This window comes from Capra hircus, chromosome 2, assembly GCF_001704415.2.
Source record: "Capra hircus breed San Clemente chromosome 2, ASM170441v1, whole genome shotgun sequence".
Lineage (NCBI taxonomy): Eukaryota > Metazoa > Chordata > Mammalia > Artiodactyla > Bovidae > Capra > Capra hircus.
In genome coordinates, this window is record NC_030809.1 from 110,098,435 (window position 1) to 110,117,894 (window position 19,460).

Sequence of the window (19,460 nt, forward strand, 5' to 3'; positions counted from 1 at the left end):
TTGCTTCTTGCCCTGCATACAGGCTTCTCAGGAGACAGGCAAGGTGTAGGGACAGTTAGAATCCTGGCTCGGTGGATCTTGAACGCTACTGCCACTCTAGCACAGACACCACTTTGTTGGCAGGAGGCTCCTGTGAGGAGGTCTCCCTACAGATTTCTGAATAAAAGAGGTTCATATGAAATGGTTTCATCATCATTATTCCTTTATACAACTCCCACTTCCAAAAGGGAGTATCCCCACCCTGATCTTATTCTCTCAAGCTCTCCAAGCTCTATGCCATCAGCCTTGGAAGGACTTTTTTTTGTGAGTCCAAAAACATCCCTTCTGTCATGTTCTGCATTCTTACACGATCATCATTTGACTCTATGTTCAGTTTTCCTGTTTTTGTTCCTTTGATATATAAAATGTAATTGGGGGAGTCCTGAGAGAATTATTTTATGTTTAATGAAAGCTTAGCTTTTAAGATTCTTCTACGAATCATGACTCTGAAAATGCATTCACTGTTCAAGAGAGTATTAGATTGAACATTGAATGTTATGTGCCCTTCAGGGTCATGTAAGACATAGTTGAAATAAAAAGAATGTGGAATCCTTTGGAAGAAATTACACTGGTACTCAATATTATGGTCATGAGAAGTGTTGGTGTTGAGTTAGCAAGTTACACCAAACATTGGTGGAGAGAGGAGTCTGAGGACACTTAATAATCGCAGACCACTATAGCCTTCAGAGCATTTCACTGTTCTTGGCTCCCTCCTGAAGCCTTTCTGAGAGATAGTGATTTATCATGGTTTTATTGAAGATTCCCAATTCTATACTGAGGCTTCCCAGGTGGCACTAATGGTAAAGAAACTGCCTGCTACTGCAGAAGATACAGGAGACAAGGTTTTGATCCCTGGGTTGGGAAGATCACAGAGAGGAGGGCATGGCAACTGACCCAGTGTTCTTACCTTCAGAATCCCATGGGCAGAGGAGCCTGGTGGGCTGCAGTCCATGGAGTCGTACAGTCAGAAGTGACTCTGCCCCCACAAACAATTCTATATTGGAGTTTTAGTTGAATTGTGTTGTTTGTGAGCAATTTACATGGTAAAAACATGGGCAGATTCCGTTTCAGTTTATCTTGATTTTTAATGCATGGGTGAGGTATCTGCCATGTATGTAGCAAAAAGAGATACATTCATCAAACAAAAACATCTCCTCACCATTTATTAAAACCTTACAAATGTTTGTAATTAGAGTCAAATAGATCTTAATGTACTATTCCCTTGATAAAGAGTGTCCTCTTTCAGGAAAGGTGCTAATCTGTGCTCCCTCAGATTGCCTTGCTTACAAAAAGCCAGTGACTCAAGCAGCCACAACCAGGGGACCCCCACTGTTCACTAGTTAACTCTTTCTCAAATTATACAAAGTGCCAGGAGGAAACCTAGGTCTTTAAATCAGGGTCTTGACTTTATATGGACAAGGATGGCTCTGCAGATCTGACAAAAGCTGTGAATTTTCTCAGCAGGAAAGTACAAGATGAATATATAACATGCTGCCTACAGTTTCAAGGTATATACAAGCCCTGCTCAAACCACTTAAGAACCCTTGATTTAAAATGGCAAATAGCACACCCAAACCTCCACATTGCCTTCTGCATTTAGTCAAAATTATCCTTGAAAACCTTTAAGTTGTTGTGAAAAAATAATATGCCTGGTTTATGTATCTAAAATCTTGGTATATTCTATAACAGAGAGCAAGTATGAAAGATATACTTTTACAGTGTTTTTAATTACAGGGGAAAAAAAGAGCATGAAGTTGTTGAGCTTCTAAAGTTGAATATGAAAAGGTTAAATGAACATATGATGCAGCTCCATTCAATAAATCTGACATGCAGTTGCAACTCTAGAAAGAGCTGCTGGTGGGACGTCTGGTGTCTGCAGTGCCAGCACTGGAGACAGGAAGATTTGAAATAAAATTTATCCCCTCCCAAGAATCAAGGGCATTCATCTTGACTCTGTCTTTCCTTCAGACTGCATGTGTTTTTTTTAAAAAAACAGACAATATTCATGTAAAATTTCCAGTAATAACTCACCATGATTATTGTATACATTCTCTTTTTAATGTCTAAATAATGTCTTGTGCTTTGCTATTTAACTTGAGAAAGAAGTCAACTTTTTTGGACTTGTATTTTCAATCGTAAGTCATCATCTTGAATAAATAGACACAAACACATACACACACAGAACTAGATTTGACTGTGCAATGGAAATTTGAAGTTTCATTGTTCCAACCTAGAGTTTTGTGATTTGCAAATTTACTACTTGAGGTTGGTAATCGGTGGACTTTTCTTACTGTCTTTTTTCTTTTTTTTTTGTATGTGTGCTCCTGCTGTCTCTCTCCCCTGGCACCTCCTCTTGCAGCTGTGTAACGGGGGCTCAGTCACCGAGCTTGTCAAAAGTCTACTTAGGTGCAACCAGCGGTTGGACGAAGCAGTGATCTCATACATCTTATACGGGGCCCTCTTGGTAAGGACATCCTTCAGGGTGGGGTCGAGGGGGCAGTTTGTCATTCGTTGGCTCCCCACAGCATATTAACAAGGGGAAACTGCTCTATAATATGCAAGGTGTATTAGCAGGGAGGTGTAGCCTAATATGGACTTTGATTAGATTTTAATAGTAGGGTAATTGTTTAAAACTAACCGTTGCAAATTTTCCTTTTCTCTTTCCTGTTGTTTGGTGGTGATGGGACTCCATGAAGGGCCTTCAGCATTTGCACAATAACCGAATCATCCACCGTGATGTCAAGGGGAATAACATTCTTTTGACAACAGAAGGAGGAGTTAAGCTCGTTGACTTTGGTAATGACTGCTTGTCGTTTGTTTTCTTGATGTGTGCAGTTTAGCCAAAGGCAACAATTTATTGTGATCTCAGAAGACTGGGGCCTCTCTTCTGCACCATAGGCTGAGGGCCTTTCCAGTGACATACAGGCTGGAGAGTAGGGGGAGGTTCACCAGATGGATCACCCTAGGAGATGCTGTTTGTTAATCTATTTTCAGCTTTAGAAGCAATTTTATTAAAGAGAGAATATGAAAGTGTTTCAAAAGACAAATTTGATGGGAAACATTTTGGTTTGTTGGGAAGGATTTCACAACTCAGGGCAATTGTCTATAATTTACATTTTGTCTATTCTTCTTTTGCATATGAAAAGAGAAAAACGTTTGGTCTTTTAAATGACTTTCTCTAGCCTCGGGCATACTAATTCCCAGTGAGCAGAAGGTAAAATAGTCCTTTGGGTCTGGAAACTAACATCCCTTTAAATTGTGATTATTGCTGCTACATGTGAGGCTGGTTGAACTGGAAACATTAGCAGGAAATGGAAGGGTGAGAGGAAACGGAGAGCTGTATCACCTAAGGCCAGAGAACTATTAAATATCTCCTTACAACACTCCTTGTATTGAATCCAACAAACCATTTGATCTTCCTTTTAAGTTTATCAAATGGTTTAATCTTCTAAATGAATTTGACAACAGTTAGTCCTTCAGCATGACTGCTGTAAATAATGAGAAACCATTTACAGAAGCACTTTTTAAAATGTTCTTTTTCAGTGTCAGCATAGGAGGAGAAAAAATGATTTTGTATGTTCATTGGTTTATTGGTTAGAAAGAATTTAGTGTTAAAATGTATCAGTGAATCATTTGCTCAGAAGAAATTACTCAAAGATAAATGAAATTGCACTAAGTAATTGGTCTGTTTTTTTAAAAAGCAAAGAAAAATTTTAGGGTGTTTAAATAGAATTTAAAGAACCCTCTCTGGCTTCCTAATAAAGAGTAAAGAATGCAAGCAGTTAGTGGAACTACCCTCAAAAAACAACCCGTGGTACCCATTGGCAAATCTATGCCTAATGTTCTTAAAGATATGTTCTTTGCTGATGAGCACATGTATCCAAGTGTTTTAGTTCTTATCGACAACATTAATAGCAACTGTTGTTACTGTCTTAAGGGCTGCAGTAGATTTCTGCTTGGTATAAAACAGTACCTTATATTTGTAAAATGCTTTTCAATTTATGTCATTTTCACAGTTGTTCCCTTGATATTTAAGAGCTCTTTGTGTTAGGTGTAATGAGCAGTGTTATTCCCAGTTTAAAGGTGGGAAAACTGAGACTCTTTGTGAGGTTGTCTGCTCGAGGCCTTATAGGAAAAGGCATAATTGCTATGGGAAACAGGCCTTCTGACTCCTAATCCAACTCACCTTTACTTCTGTTGTGGCATAAAAAAGAGAGCTGGCCAAAGACTAAAACAAAGTACATGGGAATTATATTAAAATTCAAATCCTCAACATTGAGCCCTGGATAATAATAGTCTTAGTCTGTTTCTTTTTCCATTTCACAAATGTATTTTTCTTGACAGGTTTCCAGCCTTCTAGGTATGATAAGGCACTGAAAATTTTTTCTGTCTACACTGATGTTCAATTATAGATAATACATGCCAATTTTCTTCCTCCATCAAACAAAGCACCATTTTTAGAAAGATATCACCTGAAATATTTTGGAAATATAGTAGGAAGGTATTTGGGGTTAATCCTAGTTATTGATGCTTTCTTTTGATTCCAATTTTGCAGCAGTACGGATAGAAATATTCACTAGAAAAAAAAATATCCTAGTGATTTAGATAGTGTGAGACATGCTCATACCTACAGTTTTTGGTAAAGTACAGCCTGTGAGCCAAGTCTGACCTATGTCCCATTTTTGTATACTCTATGAACTGAGAAGGATTTTTATATTTTTTAACAGTTGGGGAAAAAATCAAAAGAAGAGTATTTTATGTGAAAATGATATGCATTCCTAAATAAATTTTTGCAAAAACACAACCACATTCATTTGCTTTTGTGTTGTCTGAGCTGCTTTTGCAGAGTTGAGTAGTTGTGACAGAGCCTTAAGCTCACAAAGCCTAAGATATTTGCTGTCTGACTCTCTGTGAAAGAAGTTTGCCAGCCCTGGTCTAGCATCATCATCTGCTTGCTGCTGGATTATGACAGGCTTTTCTTGCAGGTGTCTCAGCTCAACTCACCAGTACACGTCTACGGAGAAACACATCTGTTGGCACCCCATTCTGGATGGCCCCCGAGGTGAGCAGAGGGCATCTATTTCTGTGTATTTATTGAAAGCCTTGGTACTATGCCTTTTTTATGGGAAAGTCACACATTTCACGAAACTTTCAGCAAGAAGAAAATCCTTTATCCTCACTGAACTGTGAGAGTTCTGATTTGGTGAGTGAGAGTGATGACATTTAATCTCAGGACTAGGTGACAGAGGCCCATAGAATACCTTCAGGCAGTTAGGAAAAAGGTGCCCCCTCCAGAAGATGCCATGTTCTCTGAGCATCATGGCTTGGCAAGTTCATCCCACCATTGTGTAAATTAGAAGAGGTCACCTTCCCTGGATAGAAGCAGACCCAGTGACACACGGCTCAGTGAAGAGACAGATTTCAGTTCCAGGTGGCCTACAGAACAATATGCCATCATCCTAGCTATTTTTTTTATACTGGATATATAACAACTTTATATATATATATATAACAGCTTTATATATATATATACCTTTTCTGTATCTCTAGTAAAACCTGGGATTTGGGTCTAATTTTTAGTTCTGGTATCACCACAAAATCCTCTGTGAAATGACACATATTAAAGTTTGCAGAATTTCCAGGCTAGATACCAACAGACCCTGAAGCACAGCTACAGCTTTGCTTGTCAGGTCAGCACTGAATTCCACAGCGCTCTGGCCTGGGATCAAGCAAATGGGCTCTTTTAATAAGAGGACTTGTGTCGTCATCTCCTTAGAGATGAGGGGGAAATGTATTACGAAAAACTACAAAGCCAGCAACATTCAAATGAACAGTTTTCATTTAATGAGACAAATGACATTGTCTTGTGAAACTCAGTTGTCCTTTGCAGTGTGAATCCATTTCAGAGCATGACAGCATGGATTATTTTGAGTTACTTAGTCATTCTTATTACCGCATACCGTGTGGTGATCCGGTTCTCCCACCACTTTACTCTGTCTCAGCTGTGTGATCTCCTTGTTTAAATAGCGTCTCCTTTGGGCTCTAACCGGTACATCTCTGTTGACTTGATGCTAGCTTCATAATAAAAATAAATATGGGCATTGACATTGTGTGGCAAATTACCATCCAGATAATCTGGAACATGTTTTTTTACTGCAACTTCTCCCGTTTCATTATTACATATAAAATTATCATTGAAACAAAGGCTGCTGCTGCTGCTGCTAAGTCACCTCCGTCGTGTCTGACTCTGTGCGACCCCATAGGTGGCAGCCCACCAGGCTCCCCCATACCTGGGATTCTCTAGGCAAGAATACTGGAGTGGGTTGCCATTTCCTTCTCCAATGAAACAAAGGCAAACCATAATAATTTTCATAGGGTTCGCATGAACTCTACTTTGAGAAACACTGTAGGACGAAGTCAAGATTCCTTTGGATGAGGAATGAAACCACTCACATTCAAGCCTCTCTGCTATCCAACCTCATCTCAGGTTACTTTCCCCCAATTTACTTGTTTTTAATGCCTCAGCAGTAGTGGAAAAACAAGTAATTCCCCAAATCTGTCCTTATATATCTTTCCTTTAAAACTTTCTATATGTTGTTACATCATCTGCAGTGGCCTTCAGAACTCTGCAACTTTCCTCCTCAATCTTCAAGTCTCTCTCAAATGCTGTTCCCCCAGGAAACCGTCCTTATCCTCGGCCAACACTGAGGCTCTTTCCCCCGAGTGTCCACTGCAGCCTTTACGCTCTCCATTAGCAAGATATGACCATTGTACTATAGTTCTTGACAAGCAGGTGTTCTAACTGAACTCTAAACTCTAGCAGGGACCTGGGATGTTGGGCTCTCAGCGTAGTGCTTGGTATAGAGTAGGGGCTCAATGTGCATCTGTTGAATGAATGAATATATTGGTTAAAAAGGAAAAGTCAAGGAGAAGATGAGTTTGGAGGGTAGATTGAGGAGGGCTTTACGACTACTGGTATTCACACATTGCTCTGTTGATTTTGGTTAATTTATTATTAAAGGAAAGCATGACTGAGGCCACTCAGTTCTTATTTAGGGTGGCATAAGTCAGAAGATGGTGTTCCCATTCCAGTCTTCAGCAAGTCGGTGTTCTCAGAAACACAGAGCACAGAAAAGAGAAGGCTGCTCTCTGCTTTATCATTTCTCATGAAGTGTCCGTGACTTTTAGGGTTCAGCTGGGTTGGAGAAAATAGGTGGAATGTTTCTACTAGGGGCAGTTTAGTGGCCCACGGTGAGCTTCTGTTGCCCAGAGTGCCTGGAACTGGTTCCCCGCTTATCAGGGAAAAGCTAGTGTTGCATCTTGCCTGCTATAGTGGATAGATTGAGGAATAGGCAGATTATGGTATGGAGACCTTGAGTGTGCCTCTCAGAAGCCAAGTGCCCAGTTTCTGAGTATGACTCAGAGGTCCTCTCAGAATGTGTGCTTGCATCCAAGACACTTCGGAACCAGGCTGCAGCTCCTGGGACTCAGTCCTACACTGTCCTCATGTTTTTATTCCCCAGAGTCTTTTTGCTCCATGACCCTCCACAAGAATGTCCATAGGAAGAATCTTGCATTTGTCAGTTCCATTCAACAAACTAAAACAAAATTATTTTATTGAAGTATAGTTGACTAACAGTGCTGTATTAATTTCAGTAGTGATTCAGTTATACGTATTTATATTCTTTTTCATGTTCTTTTCTATTATGGTTTATTACAGGATACTGATTATAGCTTTCTGTGCTATACAGTAGGTCCTTGTTGTTTGTCTATTCTATATAAAATAGTTTGCATGTTAACCCCAAACTCCCAGTCCATCCTCCCCTACCCACTCACCCCCTTGGCAACCCTAAGTCTGTTCTCTTTATCTGTGAATCTGTTTCTATTTGGGTGATAAGTTCATTAATATCTTATTTTAGATTTCACATATAAGTGATATCATATGGTATTAGTCTTTCTCCTTCTGATTTGCTTCACTTAATATGGTAATCTCTAGTTCCATCCATGTTTCTGCAAATGACATTATTTCATTCTTTTTTTTTTATGGCTGAGTAGTTTTCCTTTTGGGCTTCTCTGATAGTTCAGTTGTAAAGAATCCACCTGCACTGCAGGAGACCCCAGTTCAATTCCTGGGTCAGGAAGATCCGCTGGAGAAGGGATAGGTGACCCACTCCAATATTCTTGGGCTTCCCTTGTGGCTCAGCTGTAAAGAATCTGCCTGCATTACGGGAGATCTGGGTTTGATCCCTGGGTTGGGAAGATCCCCTGGAGAAGGGAAAGGCTGCCCTCTCTAGCATTCTAGCCTGGAGAATTCCATGGACTGTATAGTCCATGGGGTCGCAAAGAGTCAGACAGGACTGAGCGACTTTCACTAGTGTTCTTTCAACAAACTTATACTGTCCTTCTGTGAGGCCAGGGTTTGGGTCAAGAGGAGTCCTTGAAAGGATAACCAGTAATGGTTCAAATGGATATTGTCTTTATATGATGGCCTGCAGAGTATATTGACCTTAACATGCTTTCATTTCTGCTTATGCAAATAAGTGGTATTTAGATTAAATATGGGAGAAGGCAATGGCACTCCACTCCAGTACTCTTGCCTGGAAAATCCCATGGGCGGAGGAGCCTGGTGGGCTGCCGTCCATGGGGTCGCTAAGAGTCAGACACGACTGAGCGACTTCACTTTCAGTTTTCACTTTAAGGCATTGGAGAAGGAAATGGCAACCCACTCCAGTGTTCTTGCCTGGAGAATCCCAGGGACAGGGGAGCCTGGTGGGCTGCTGTCTATGGGGTCGCACAGAGTTGGACACGACTGAAGTGACTTAGCAGCAGCAGCAGCAGCCAGTGTTCTTGCCTGGAGAATCCCAGGGACGGGGGAGCCTGGTGGGCTGCCGTCTATGGGGTCGCACAGAGTCGGACACGACTGAAGCGACTTAGCAGCAGCAGCAGATTAACTCTGACAGCAGTGCATGTAATGCCAATGCTGATGGAATAAAACCACGGCATGCCACAGTGCCTGTCTTTTGAAAACACAGTTGAAAGGCCCTTGATCCTATTTTACTTTTCATAATTTATCTCATTTTTGGCTGTGCTGGGCCTTCATTGCTGCTTGGGCTTTTCTCTAGTTGCAGTGAGCAGGAGTTACTCTCTAATTGTGTTGTGCAGGCTTCTTATGGTGGCTTCTCTTGTTGCGAAGCACTGGTTCCGGGTCATGTGGGCTTCAGTAGTTGCAGCACGTGAGCTTAGCAGTTGCGGCCCGTGGGCTCTAGAGTAGTTATGATGCATTGCCTCAGCTGATGCTCAATATGTGGGATCTTCCTGGATCAAGGATTGAGCTTGTATCTCCAGCATTGGCAGGCAGATTCTTTACTAGCGAGTCACCAGGGAAGCCCCTATTTTATTTTTCAGAAATTGAACCAAATTATTTTTTTCCCTTTTGCATTTGCATTTTGATTTCACCAGCCTGAGAAACTCCAACATCTATAATAATTCAAATAGGCTACAGGCTTCAAACCAGGTAGCTGATGAAATGTGACCAGACCACCATCAAGTGTTGACTTGCAGTCCAAACAGCAGTTCACCAGGGCAGCTCGAAGCTGCAACATGAATTATCATATTCACAACACTCTCCACTTACTTTCTCTTGCCACCTCAGGTAGACACTAGGAAGGCTGAAAGATGCTGAGTGAAGGTGGTATCAACTCAGCCATGTAGGAGAAGAAAAATTCCAGGGGGTGCCCTTAGTGTTAAAATACTTTGAAACAGTGCTGCTGGGGAATAATTGGCTGGCATAGTAAGAGTTATTCTAGAAGTCAATAGTAGAGTTTTTTTTTCTTAAACAAACTGAGCATGTCAGTAGCATACTGTGACTCAAGAAGATGATTTTAAATGGGAAAGAAAGATGCTCAACATTAGAAACCAAGAGTCGGGCGCGACTGAGCGACTGAACTGAACTGAATCACATTGCATTCTCCCTGAGTATTCGCTTTCACGTGGCCATCCTGTTATAAGGACACCAGTAATACTGGCTTAGGGACCCATTCTGCTCCAGTATGACCTCACTTTAACCAATTACACCTGCAGCAACCCTATTTTCAAGTAATTTCACATTCTGAGGTACTGGGAGCTAGCACCTTGACCTATCTTTCTTGGACGACACAATTCAACCTATAACAACTCTCCAAAATGCTTAGCACTCCTCCTCTGTAGTACATAATTCAGATTTCTAAGGTAATCAGCCAGTCCTTTTGAATCTACAGATCCTCATGTTACAGGTGCTAGGTTAGTTAGCTCAGCTTTGCCTGTCTGCACACATGCGTGCACACACACACACACACACACACCCCTCTCTCTCTCAGCCTTAGGTGTTTGAGGCAAACACAGTTCTTTCTGTATGTGCTAGAATGTACCACATGTTCTTCTGGATATACATAGCAAACTGCCTTCTCACACGGAGCCTCAACACCTTGAGGATTCTGTGCTATTCTACCTGCTCTCTGGTCAGGTATTTTGGGATTATCTCCGAGATGCTTGGTGTAGGTCACTTCCCTCAACCTAACTAACAGTGAGCCTCTGATCTCCCTCCTTGCCTGTGACTGTGGCTTGTATCATATATATATATATAACATCGGTAAAGCGAGAACTGCGTTAACTCACGCGATCCTCCCTTTACCCATGTTTATTGCCTCTTTTCTCCGTCACTGTCTCCTGATGGCCAGTTTCTTGAAATAATATGAATAGTAACATCCCACATCTGCATAGAACTTTTACAAATATTGTTTGTAAGCCCTCGCTACCTGTGACGATGCCAGTTAGTTAGGCATGATGACATTGATTTTATAGAGAAGGAGTCTAAGGCTCTGCCAGGCTAAGTGCTCAGGAACACTGGGTGGGTAGGTGGGTAACATTAACTGGAATCTTTGTGTTGTGACTCAGTGAACTCAGTCACTTCCAATACAACCCATGCCCACTTCAGTATTGGATTGCTTGGCTAGTGTTTGCACTGAACATCTGCCAGATAATATCCTGTTTCATAGCAGAAAGGGACACAAGCCTGATTTATGTTTATTTATGGTGATGGCAGGGATGTAGGACTAGTTAATCCTTAATCTACCTTTCCTACCATCACAGGTAGTGAAGAATTAAACTATTTATAAATGATAGAAAACCAAAGAAAGTGACCAGGATCATCATTATTGTTTTTATTGAGGTTATTTGTAGACTGTGAAAATAATGCCTTACAGTTAGCTGGGAAGCACTGGTGGGACCACGCTGATTGTTAAAATACTGAAATACTTTTGTCCTAGATGGTAAGTGGCTGCCATCCAGAACCTCTAGAGTACTCTTTGGCCACCAGAAGTGTCTGTCTTTTTCCCTGGACACCCAGATTTCCTAACAGCCCAGCATATCCAGCGGATAATGACTAGGAAGAAGGGTGTCTTAAGAACCAGCTTCAGAGCCATGAGTAGCTGACTGGCAGATAGTTTGAATATTTCACCTGCTCAGCAAGCATACAGTGGGAAGAACACTTACAGTTACTGAGGATGTACCCGTGAATGCACTGGGACTAGGGTGGGTGCTTTTTTAATATGTTGTTTTATTTCATTCTCACAATGGCCCTCTGGAGTAGATACTATTTTCTTCATTTTACCACTAAGGAAAGTGAGGCTCAAAGAGGTGTAGGAGATACTGTGTCCAGATTCACATATCTGGTAAATACTGGAGCTCTTGGACTTTTCAGAGAGCATGGGAATCCAAGTTCCATTCTACAGGTGAGGAAACTAAGGCAGGGAGAAGATACTCTTTGAGCTAGTTCAGACTATGTTTGGCCCCAGAATTCAGGTCTCCTAGTCCACTGGCCTGGAGAAGGCAGTGGCACTCCACTCCAGTATTCTTGCCTGGAAAATCCCATGGACGGAGGAGCCTGGTGGGCTGCAGTCCATGGGGTCACGAAGAGTCAGACATGACTGAGCGACTTCACTTTCACTTTTCACTTTCATGCATTGGAGAAGGAAATGGCAACCCACTCCAGTGTTGTTGCCTGGAGAATCCCAGGGACGGGGGAGCCTGGTGGGCTGCCGTCTCTGGGGTCGCACAGAGTCAGACACGACTGAAGCGACTTAGCAGCAGCAGCAGCAGTCCACTGGCCTTGCGTTCTTTAGCTTCAGTGTTTTCCTGGGACATATGGTTAGGAAAATGTGTGCTGAGCCGGCTCCTATGTCAAAGCCGTGCAGAGACAGAGGGGTGGTAGAAGAACACTCTGAAACTGGAGTGTGAGCCACATCATTTTAAAAGACTTACATGAAGGACCTATCACCTGTAATTTATAGGTTGATTACACTTTCCCCTCTCACCAGTGAGAGAAGTAGCCTATAGATTAAGCATCCAGTTTACTTGGCATCTTCCTAAAACAGCCAAAAGTCTGCTTCTGTATTAGAAAGCAGAGTTGTAGATGAAATAAACATTTGCTTGTTTTTAGAATTTTTTTTTTTTCATTTTTACTTCCATCTGCTGGTTGTTGCAAACAAGAGCTAATCAGCTGAGCAGAGAAACAGATGTGCTGTGACGGCTCCAAAAATGGGTCTCTCTCTGCCTGGCAAAGGGTCGTTGGTAGGGGATGGTTGCCATAACAACCAGCTTACACCAATGCAGAAATATCACAAGCTTTTTGCAACCACTCTTGCCTTCATTAATTATGCCATTCCTAGCTAAACGATACAATAATGCTATTTCCTTTGGCACTGCCAGGAATAGAGATGACGAATGAGATGTTTTGTGCTGATGGGCTGAGAAAGTCATAAACCACTACAGAGCTGAAATATTATTGTTGTCATTATTACCATTTTGTTCCCTAAGCTCTAGCTAATGGGTTTGGCACCCAATAAGAATTAATAGCATTTGTTGAGTGCTTACTATGTGCCAGGCACTAAATGCTTTGTGTGAATTAATTCATTTGTAATCCTTACAACAACCCCCTGAAATTACTGCTATTACTGGCTCAGTGTTTTAGAGAAAGTAAATAATTCACAGAAAGTTCTTGTCCTTGAACAGCTATTAAGTGATGACACCAGGATTTAAACTCAGATATTTAGCTCCAAAATCCCTGCTCTTAACCACTATACTAGAGCAAACTGTTTATGACTACCAGTATACCAGATAAGATGAATATCTTTTTTTCCAAGTTAAAAATTATTTTAGATAAGAATTATACTTTCTAATATGTTGAGGAAAATGCAATATTTCAACATGACACTAGAAACCAGTGTAATTAATGCCTCAGAGAAGGATCTGGGAAAGTAAAATAGCGAAGTTCTTCAGAATAGAATTTAGGAGATTTAGATTTTAGTTATATCCCTGCCACTCATTTTTAAAAAGTGAATGTGGTTCAGTTACTTTAATATGGCTTCATTTTTGGTAGAAAAGATAAGAGTACAAATTTTGGAGTCATAGACCTGCGAGCAAATAGTAGGTACTGAAAGGTTGTTGTTGAATTACAACGCCGGGATTCTTGGCCCCCAGAGGAGAAGAATTCAATCCGGGGCCAGAGATGAGGCTTGATCGCTCAGAGCTTTTGTGTAACAAAGTTTTATTACAGTATAAAGGAGATAGAGAAAGCTTCTGACATAGGCATCAGAAGGGGGCAGAAAGAGTGCCCCCCTGCTAGTCTTCAGCTGGATGTTATATCGTTATCAGCAGTCTGTTAATGAAGGAAAGGAATGTCTCAAAACTAGAATGGCACCAGGCCCCTCACCCATAGGATGTACTTTGGGATAATCTTGGCTCCAAATGGTTCATCTTGGGCCATAACAGGATTAACTTGAATCTTGAAGAAGGGCAGAGCACCACACAAATAGTGTTATTTACATAGATTAGAGGAACAATATCGGAGTATAACATACTGGTTCATCAAGTAGGTTCCGAGCCCAAAAGGCAGAACTGACTTGAAGACAGAGTTTGGGTAAATGCATAGTATATTAGCATAGCTTAAGATAAATATTTTCGTAAGAAAAAGGCATTGGTTAACTTCAGGTGAAACCAGGTGTAATGGCAACACAGAATTTTAAGAGAAACCTCCTTTTATATTTGTATAGAGAAGGAAAAAAATATCGCTAGTTTGTTTCCTCCTGCCGATTAAGAGAGATAAAAAATGTCTGGCACTTGCAGCCTATTTCCTCCGTTTGGAGACCCCTCAGTACCATGCTTACACACCTAATTATGGACCTCAGGCAAGTTATTGAATATTCTGATTAGAAAGATGGGAGAAGTTAAAAGAGGTAAAGTGAGAAGGGAAAAAAAGCAGCCTCAGAGGACAAAATGAAATGATGTCCTGAAAGTGCTTGCTGCCATACTCATCATACTGTGTGCTGTAAAAGTGGTGGGGCCTGTTGCCTGAACCCTGCCTTTCCTGCCCTGTTCTCAGCTCAAAGAGGACTGGCCTGGGTCGTCTCTGCCTCTGAGGTCCATTCTGTGTTTCAGAGAGCAGTTGATGGTTTCCAGGGGAAAGAGACTCTTCCCACTCTCACATTCCAAGCCCCTGGAGTTCCTGGAATAATGAAGAGGGGATCTCTCCAGGCTCTCAGTAAGGGTGAAGTGATGACAATGGTGAGACCTTCAGGCTCCCATTTTACCCGACTCTGTTTTAAAAGGCTGGGGATTCTTGGGACCCCACCTGCCAATCACTTCACTGTGAGGAATATATGCTTTGGTTGCTCAGGAGATTCAAGTGAGGGATTTAGAACCTTGGATCCCTGACTGAAAGACCTGTGTGCCTCCCCCACAACATTCATCTCTGAGATTCTGCAGCCGTTTATGTTCCCTGATTCCCCCCAGGTTCCTGGGTCAGCCTGTGAGAAGCCAGGATTGCCTCCCTTCTCCTTCTGGGGCAGACCCTACCTGCATGCCCAGGGTGGTCCTGTCTTTGAGAGTCCTGGAGCACAACCCAAACACTTGGGGCTGTGGTGGGTGAAGGGTCACAGTGACTAATGCAGCCCCGGGTTTCACCCTCAGCTTCAGCCCCAGCTCTCCCCACAGCTGGAGCTCTGCAGGGTTGAGCCATATATCATCTGTCACTGTGGAGGTGGGGGGCTGGCCCCGGAGGTGGTGATGACTTGCCGATGCCCTCCTCCCGGCAGATCTAAATATAGAACCCCATTTGAGGCCTCAGCTTCCAGATGTGCAGAAGCACGTGGGGCCCCCGACCTGCCTCCTGCTCAGGGCTGAGTAAGAGGTATCAAAGTCATAGCCTCTGTGAGCATTTCGAATTCCCAGACTGTCCTCCCACCCCTCTCTGGGGAGGTGAGGAAGGTCAAGGCACCTGCTGTTTCCCCTTCTTCATCCACCAAAGATGAAGAACTGTCCCCTTGGGGGCAGAAGTGTTTGCTGAAGAAATGTCAGAGCCCGCCTCTGCTCCTGCTAGGCTCCAAGTCAAATCACCCGGCAGCTACCCTCTGGTTAGCGCCTCCGCTGCCCTGCCCCGGGGAATAGGGACTCAGCCTTAGGGAAGGGGAAGGGAGTTCACAGCTAGGCCAGTGCTGCCCTGCCTCCTCGGCAAGATGGGCCCTGAGCTGTTGGAGGAAAGCAGAGGGAGGCAGGCAGTCAGCATTAGGAAGGGGACCCAGGGGAGCCTGGGGTGGGCGTGAAGCCGGAGCAGGTGGGACTTGTATTCATGGTGCTCAATTACGTCCCAGGTTTTTTCCACACCTTTTTTGGTTTTAAAAAAGTAAAGGAAATCACTCTTTGCTAGGACTGTATGATATTCCCAAGGGTGCGCTGGTTCGCATGGTGATGTCAGTCTGGGAGAGGACATCACCCAGAGACCACGTGCAGATAAAGGGGTGTGCCCCTGCGGGAACATTCAGATGTTTTGTTGGATTTGCTTCCCTTCCAGTTTTTCAGATGTATTGTAGAGGAGAAACACTACCCGCATCCCCTCCCCCATTAGTTTCTTATTGTGGCTTTTGCTTCAGTTGTGTTACCTACTAGCTATATAACTTGGGGAGAGTTTCTTAACCCTTCTGAGTCTGTTTCCTCCCCTAAGGTATGAATACCTGACCTAACAGCTATAAAAAGGATGAAGTTGTGGAACTCCTACTCTGGTAGAATCAGAGCACTGGCTGACAAAGGAAAGGCGCAGTGGAAGGACAAGTGAGGGCGTGGGGAGGAGGGAGGCAGTAGAAACTCCACCTGCTTAAGTGGGGGGAGCGCGGCATGCTCCGAGTATGGCAGTTACCGTGGCTGTGGCTTACGATGGGGCACAAAATCCCTTCGGCAGTGTCTCGGCATTCTGTGTATTATAAGAATCCCTGGGAGATGCCTCACTCATGGAGAAGACGTGGACTGTGCTCCTGGTTTGGCTACAAACCAGCTCTGTGACTCAGCTATTCCCCAAGACCTCAGTTTCCTCCTCGGTCAAATAGGGGGATGGACTTAATGAACCCTAGGATCCCTTCCAGCATCCATCTCTAATTTGGGAAAAGCTGCTAGAGGAGGGCGGTGGGATTCTCCTGGGTCTCCAAGCACATGTATTTCTTCAGTCTTTGAGTACTAAGGACACATACACAAATTTGGGGTCACTGATTCTGCTTTCACAGGAGAATTCTGTGATACTGGTCCTGAGTCTGAGAGCAGGGCTTGCCAAACAGTTAAGTGTAAGTGATATGCTGTGCTTCCCCAGTGGCTCATTGGTAATGAATTCACCTGCTAGTGCAGGAGATGCGGGTTTGATTCCTGGGTCAGAAAGATGTCCTGGAGAAGGAAATGACAACCCACTCCAGTATCCTTGCCTGGGAAATCCCATGAACAGGGAAGCCTGGTGGGCTACAGTCCATAACAAAAAAAAAAAACCCAGCAAAAGTGATATGTTTCCAGGGCTTTGGGGAATTTCAGTACAAAAATTGGTGTTGTGTGCTGGCCTCAAACCCAGAACAGCCCCCCTCTGCCCTCCGCCAGCCATGGTGGGAAGTGGTGTTGCGTACATGAGCTCTGTATCTTTTTAAGTTGAACCTTGTTTTATTTTTCTAAAGGCATAGGCTGAGTGTTACAATCCTGGGAAAAGGCTTGTAGAACATCATATTTTAATTAGAGAACTTTCTCAATTTTATGTGAACAGCATAATTTAAATTATTACTGGCAGTTTGTCAGTATACAGAATATAGATTCAGTTCTAGCCTTGAGTTTCATGAATGAACCAAAAAAAAAGCACCACCCCATCAATTTCAGTTCTTCTGGTCCACATCCCTTTTGAAAAAAAAAACCCTCAAACCTCAAATCTATTCTCCCTTGAAGTTATATTTCATCCAAGGGAAGAGATTTCATGTGCTTATTCAGTATCTCAGCTTGTTACACTTTAAGATATTTGTACATAAAACTGATGAATAATATTTGCCACTGGAATATTTATAGCTGCAATTTACAATTCTAGGGAAATTCTATTTTAGAAATCTTTACGATCAGCAACACTTATTAATTATGCTGTGTGAATTATGTAAGCAAAATTAAGAATCCTATTTGCCTTCCTACTTCTCAGCCCATCTTATTTGCCAGTCTGTTGACTGTATTTTTGGGCTCAAGGTCAGCCAAGGATTAATAGCTTTAGGTCTATTTGCTTTGCCTCTTTTTAAGCTGAATTTAGCTCTTGAGATAACAGCATTTTGCCTGTGTACTTGACTGAAATTTTAATCTTGACCTTTGGTTATAATTTTGGATCACACAATCAATTCTAGTAAGATGAGAAATCAGAACATATAAAGCAAACCTAATTGCATCTTTAATGACATTTAAAAAATTAGTGGAAAAATAAAATAGTCTGAATAACAGCTATGTCTTTTAAGTTTTGTAAATCATTTTTTAAAAGAGCAAAACATATTTTTCCTTGTGGCGGATGGTGCTACTGTTATATTGTTTGCTTGAAAATATTGGTTAAAAATCACATTATTGAAAGAGATTTCAGCCCAGCAGCTCTTTGATTTTTCATTTGATAAATGGTTTAAGTTAAATAGTTTGGAGAAATCTAGGTTTTCTGAATGCAGGAGTTCATATGTTGACTATTTTTTATTCCCCTTATATCCAGTCTAATACAGATACTCTTCCCAGATAGTGAAGACATTGAGATAAGGAGAGACTGTTCTCTCAGGTTATTATAGCTCAAGTCTTTCTGCAAAGATAGAGGGTAGGTCTCACCCCTGTTTAGGGAACTTTGCCCGTAAGCCCTACTCTTGGTCTAGGTGGAAATGAAACTGTAATCATGGGCATTCCATGGGACTGTGGTGCCCTGAGAGTATCAAAGTACTATGCCTCGTCTTGTGCTTACAACGGAAAGGGGTGTGGTTGAGAAGAGAACTCTTTTTAAACTTGAGTGACCCTAGTTTTACAACCAAGACATCACCTTTAACCTGTCACCTTGCTGATGAAGAATCCCCACAGCCAATACATACCCCTGAGGAAGTAACCACACCCTTTCGAAGATCAAGGCAAATTTCCCAATACTTATTTACATTTTCAAGACAGAAAAACAGACAAAATTTGTTCTTTTTTGTTATAGAAATAATTTGTGTTCCCTGTAGACATTTTAGAAAATGTAGACGGTCTTATAGAAGTAAATCAATAAAATATATATTACCCATGTGGGTTTTCTTTGGAAGGGATGATGCTAAAGCAGAAACTCCAGTACTTTGGCCACCTCATGCGAAGAGCTGACTCATTGGGAAAGACTTTGATGCTGGGAGGGATTGGGGGCAGGAGAAGAAGGGGATGACAGAGGATGAGATGGCTGGATGGCATCACCAACTCGGTGGACGTGAGTCTGAGTGAACTCCGGGAGTTGGTGATGGACAGGGAGGCCTGGCGTGCTGCGATTCATGGGGTCGCAAAGAGTCGGACACAACTGAGCGACTGAACTGAACTGAAGCATCTATGACCCGGTGATATCCACTACTAACATTCTGGTACCATAGAGAAAGCTGGGTAATCAGCATTTCCCTAAGCAGTGCTTCAGACCACACCCAGGGGGAAGGGGTTGCTTGGTTTGCACAGGAAGAAGAGATACAAGGAGATTAAATAATTTGCTAAAATTATCCAGTGAGAAGGTCGCAAAACCAAGATGAAGATGCCTGGGTCTGGGACTTTTTGCAACCGCCAGAGGGCCGAATCTTTTCACAGTCCCAGAGTTTTTCATAATTAGTTTTCTCCAGCTCATGGCTAAAGAAAGGGCCAGCCTCCTCAACAGAACTCAGTGGACCATGCCCTGGGATGGATAAGGAAATGATATATGTCAAAGTGGTTGTGTTATCAAACTGTAGCTACAGTTTCATCCTATAAACTCCTTTAAGAGAGGGCAGGAGGGAGTGACCTAGAGTCTTGTTGGAACTTATTAGCTTAGAGAAGTCTAGCGAGAACTGCCCAAACAAAGAAAACTGACAACAAAGACC

General features: G+C 42.4%; 1 protein-coding gene across 1 annotated transcript in view; it reads left to right on the forward strand.

The window, feature by feature from the left end:
- Nucleotides 1-19,460, forward strand: part of MYO3B (myosin IIIB) — a 454,205-nt gene that overhangs the window by 27,160 nt on the left and 407,585 nt on the right. Inside the window, 3 exon segments of the mRNA XM_018066782.1 lie at nucleotides 2,399-2,503; nucleotides 2,736-2,835; nucleotides 5,025-5,101. Of these exon segments, the coding sequence (XP_017922271.1) occupies nucleotides 2,399-2,503; nucleotides 2,736-2,835; nucleotides 5,025-5,101 (282 nt within the window).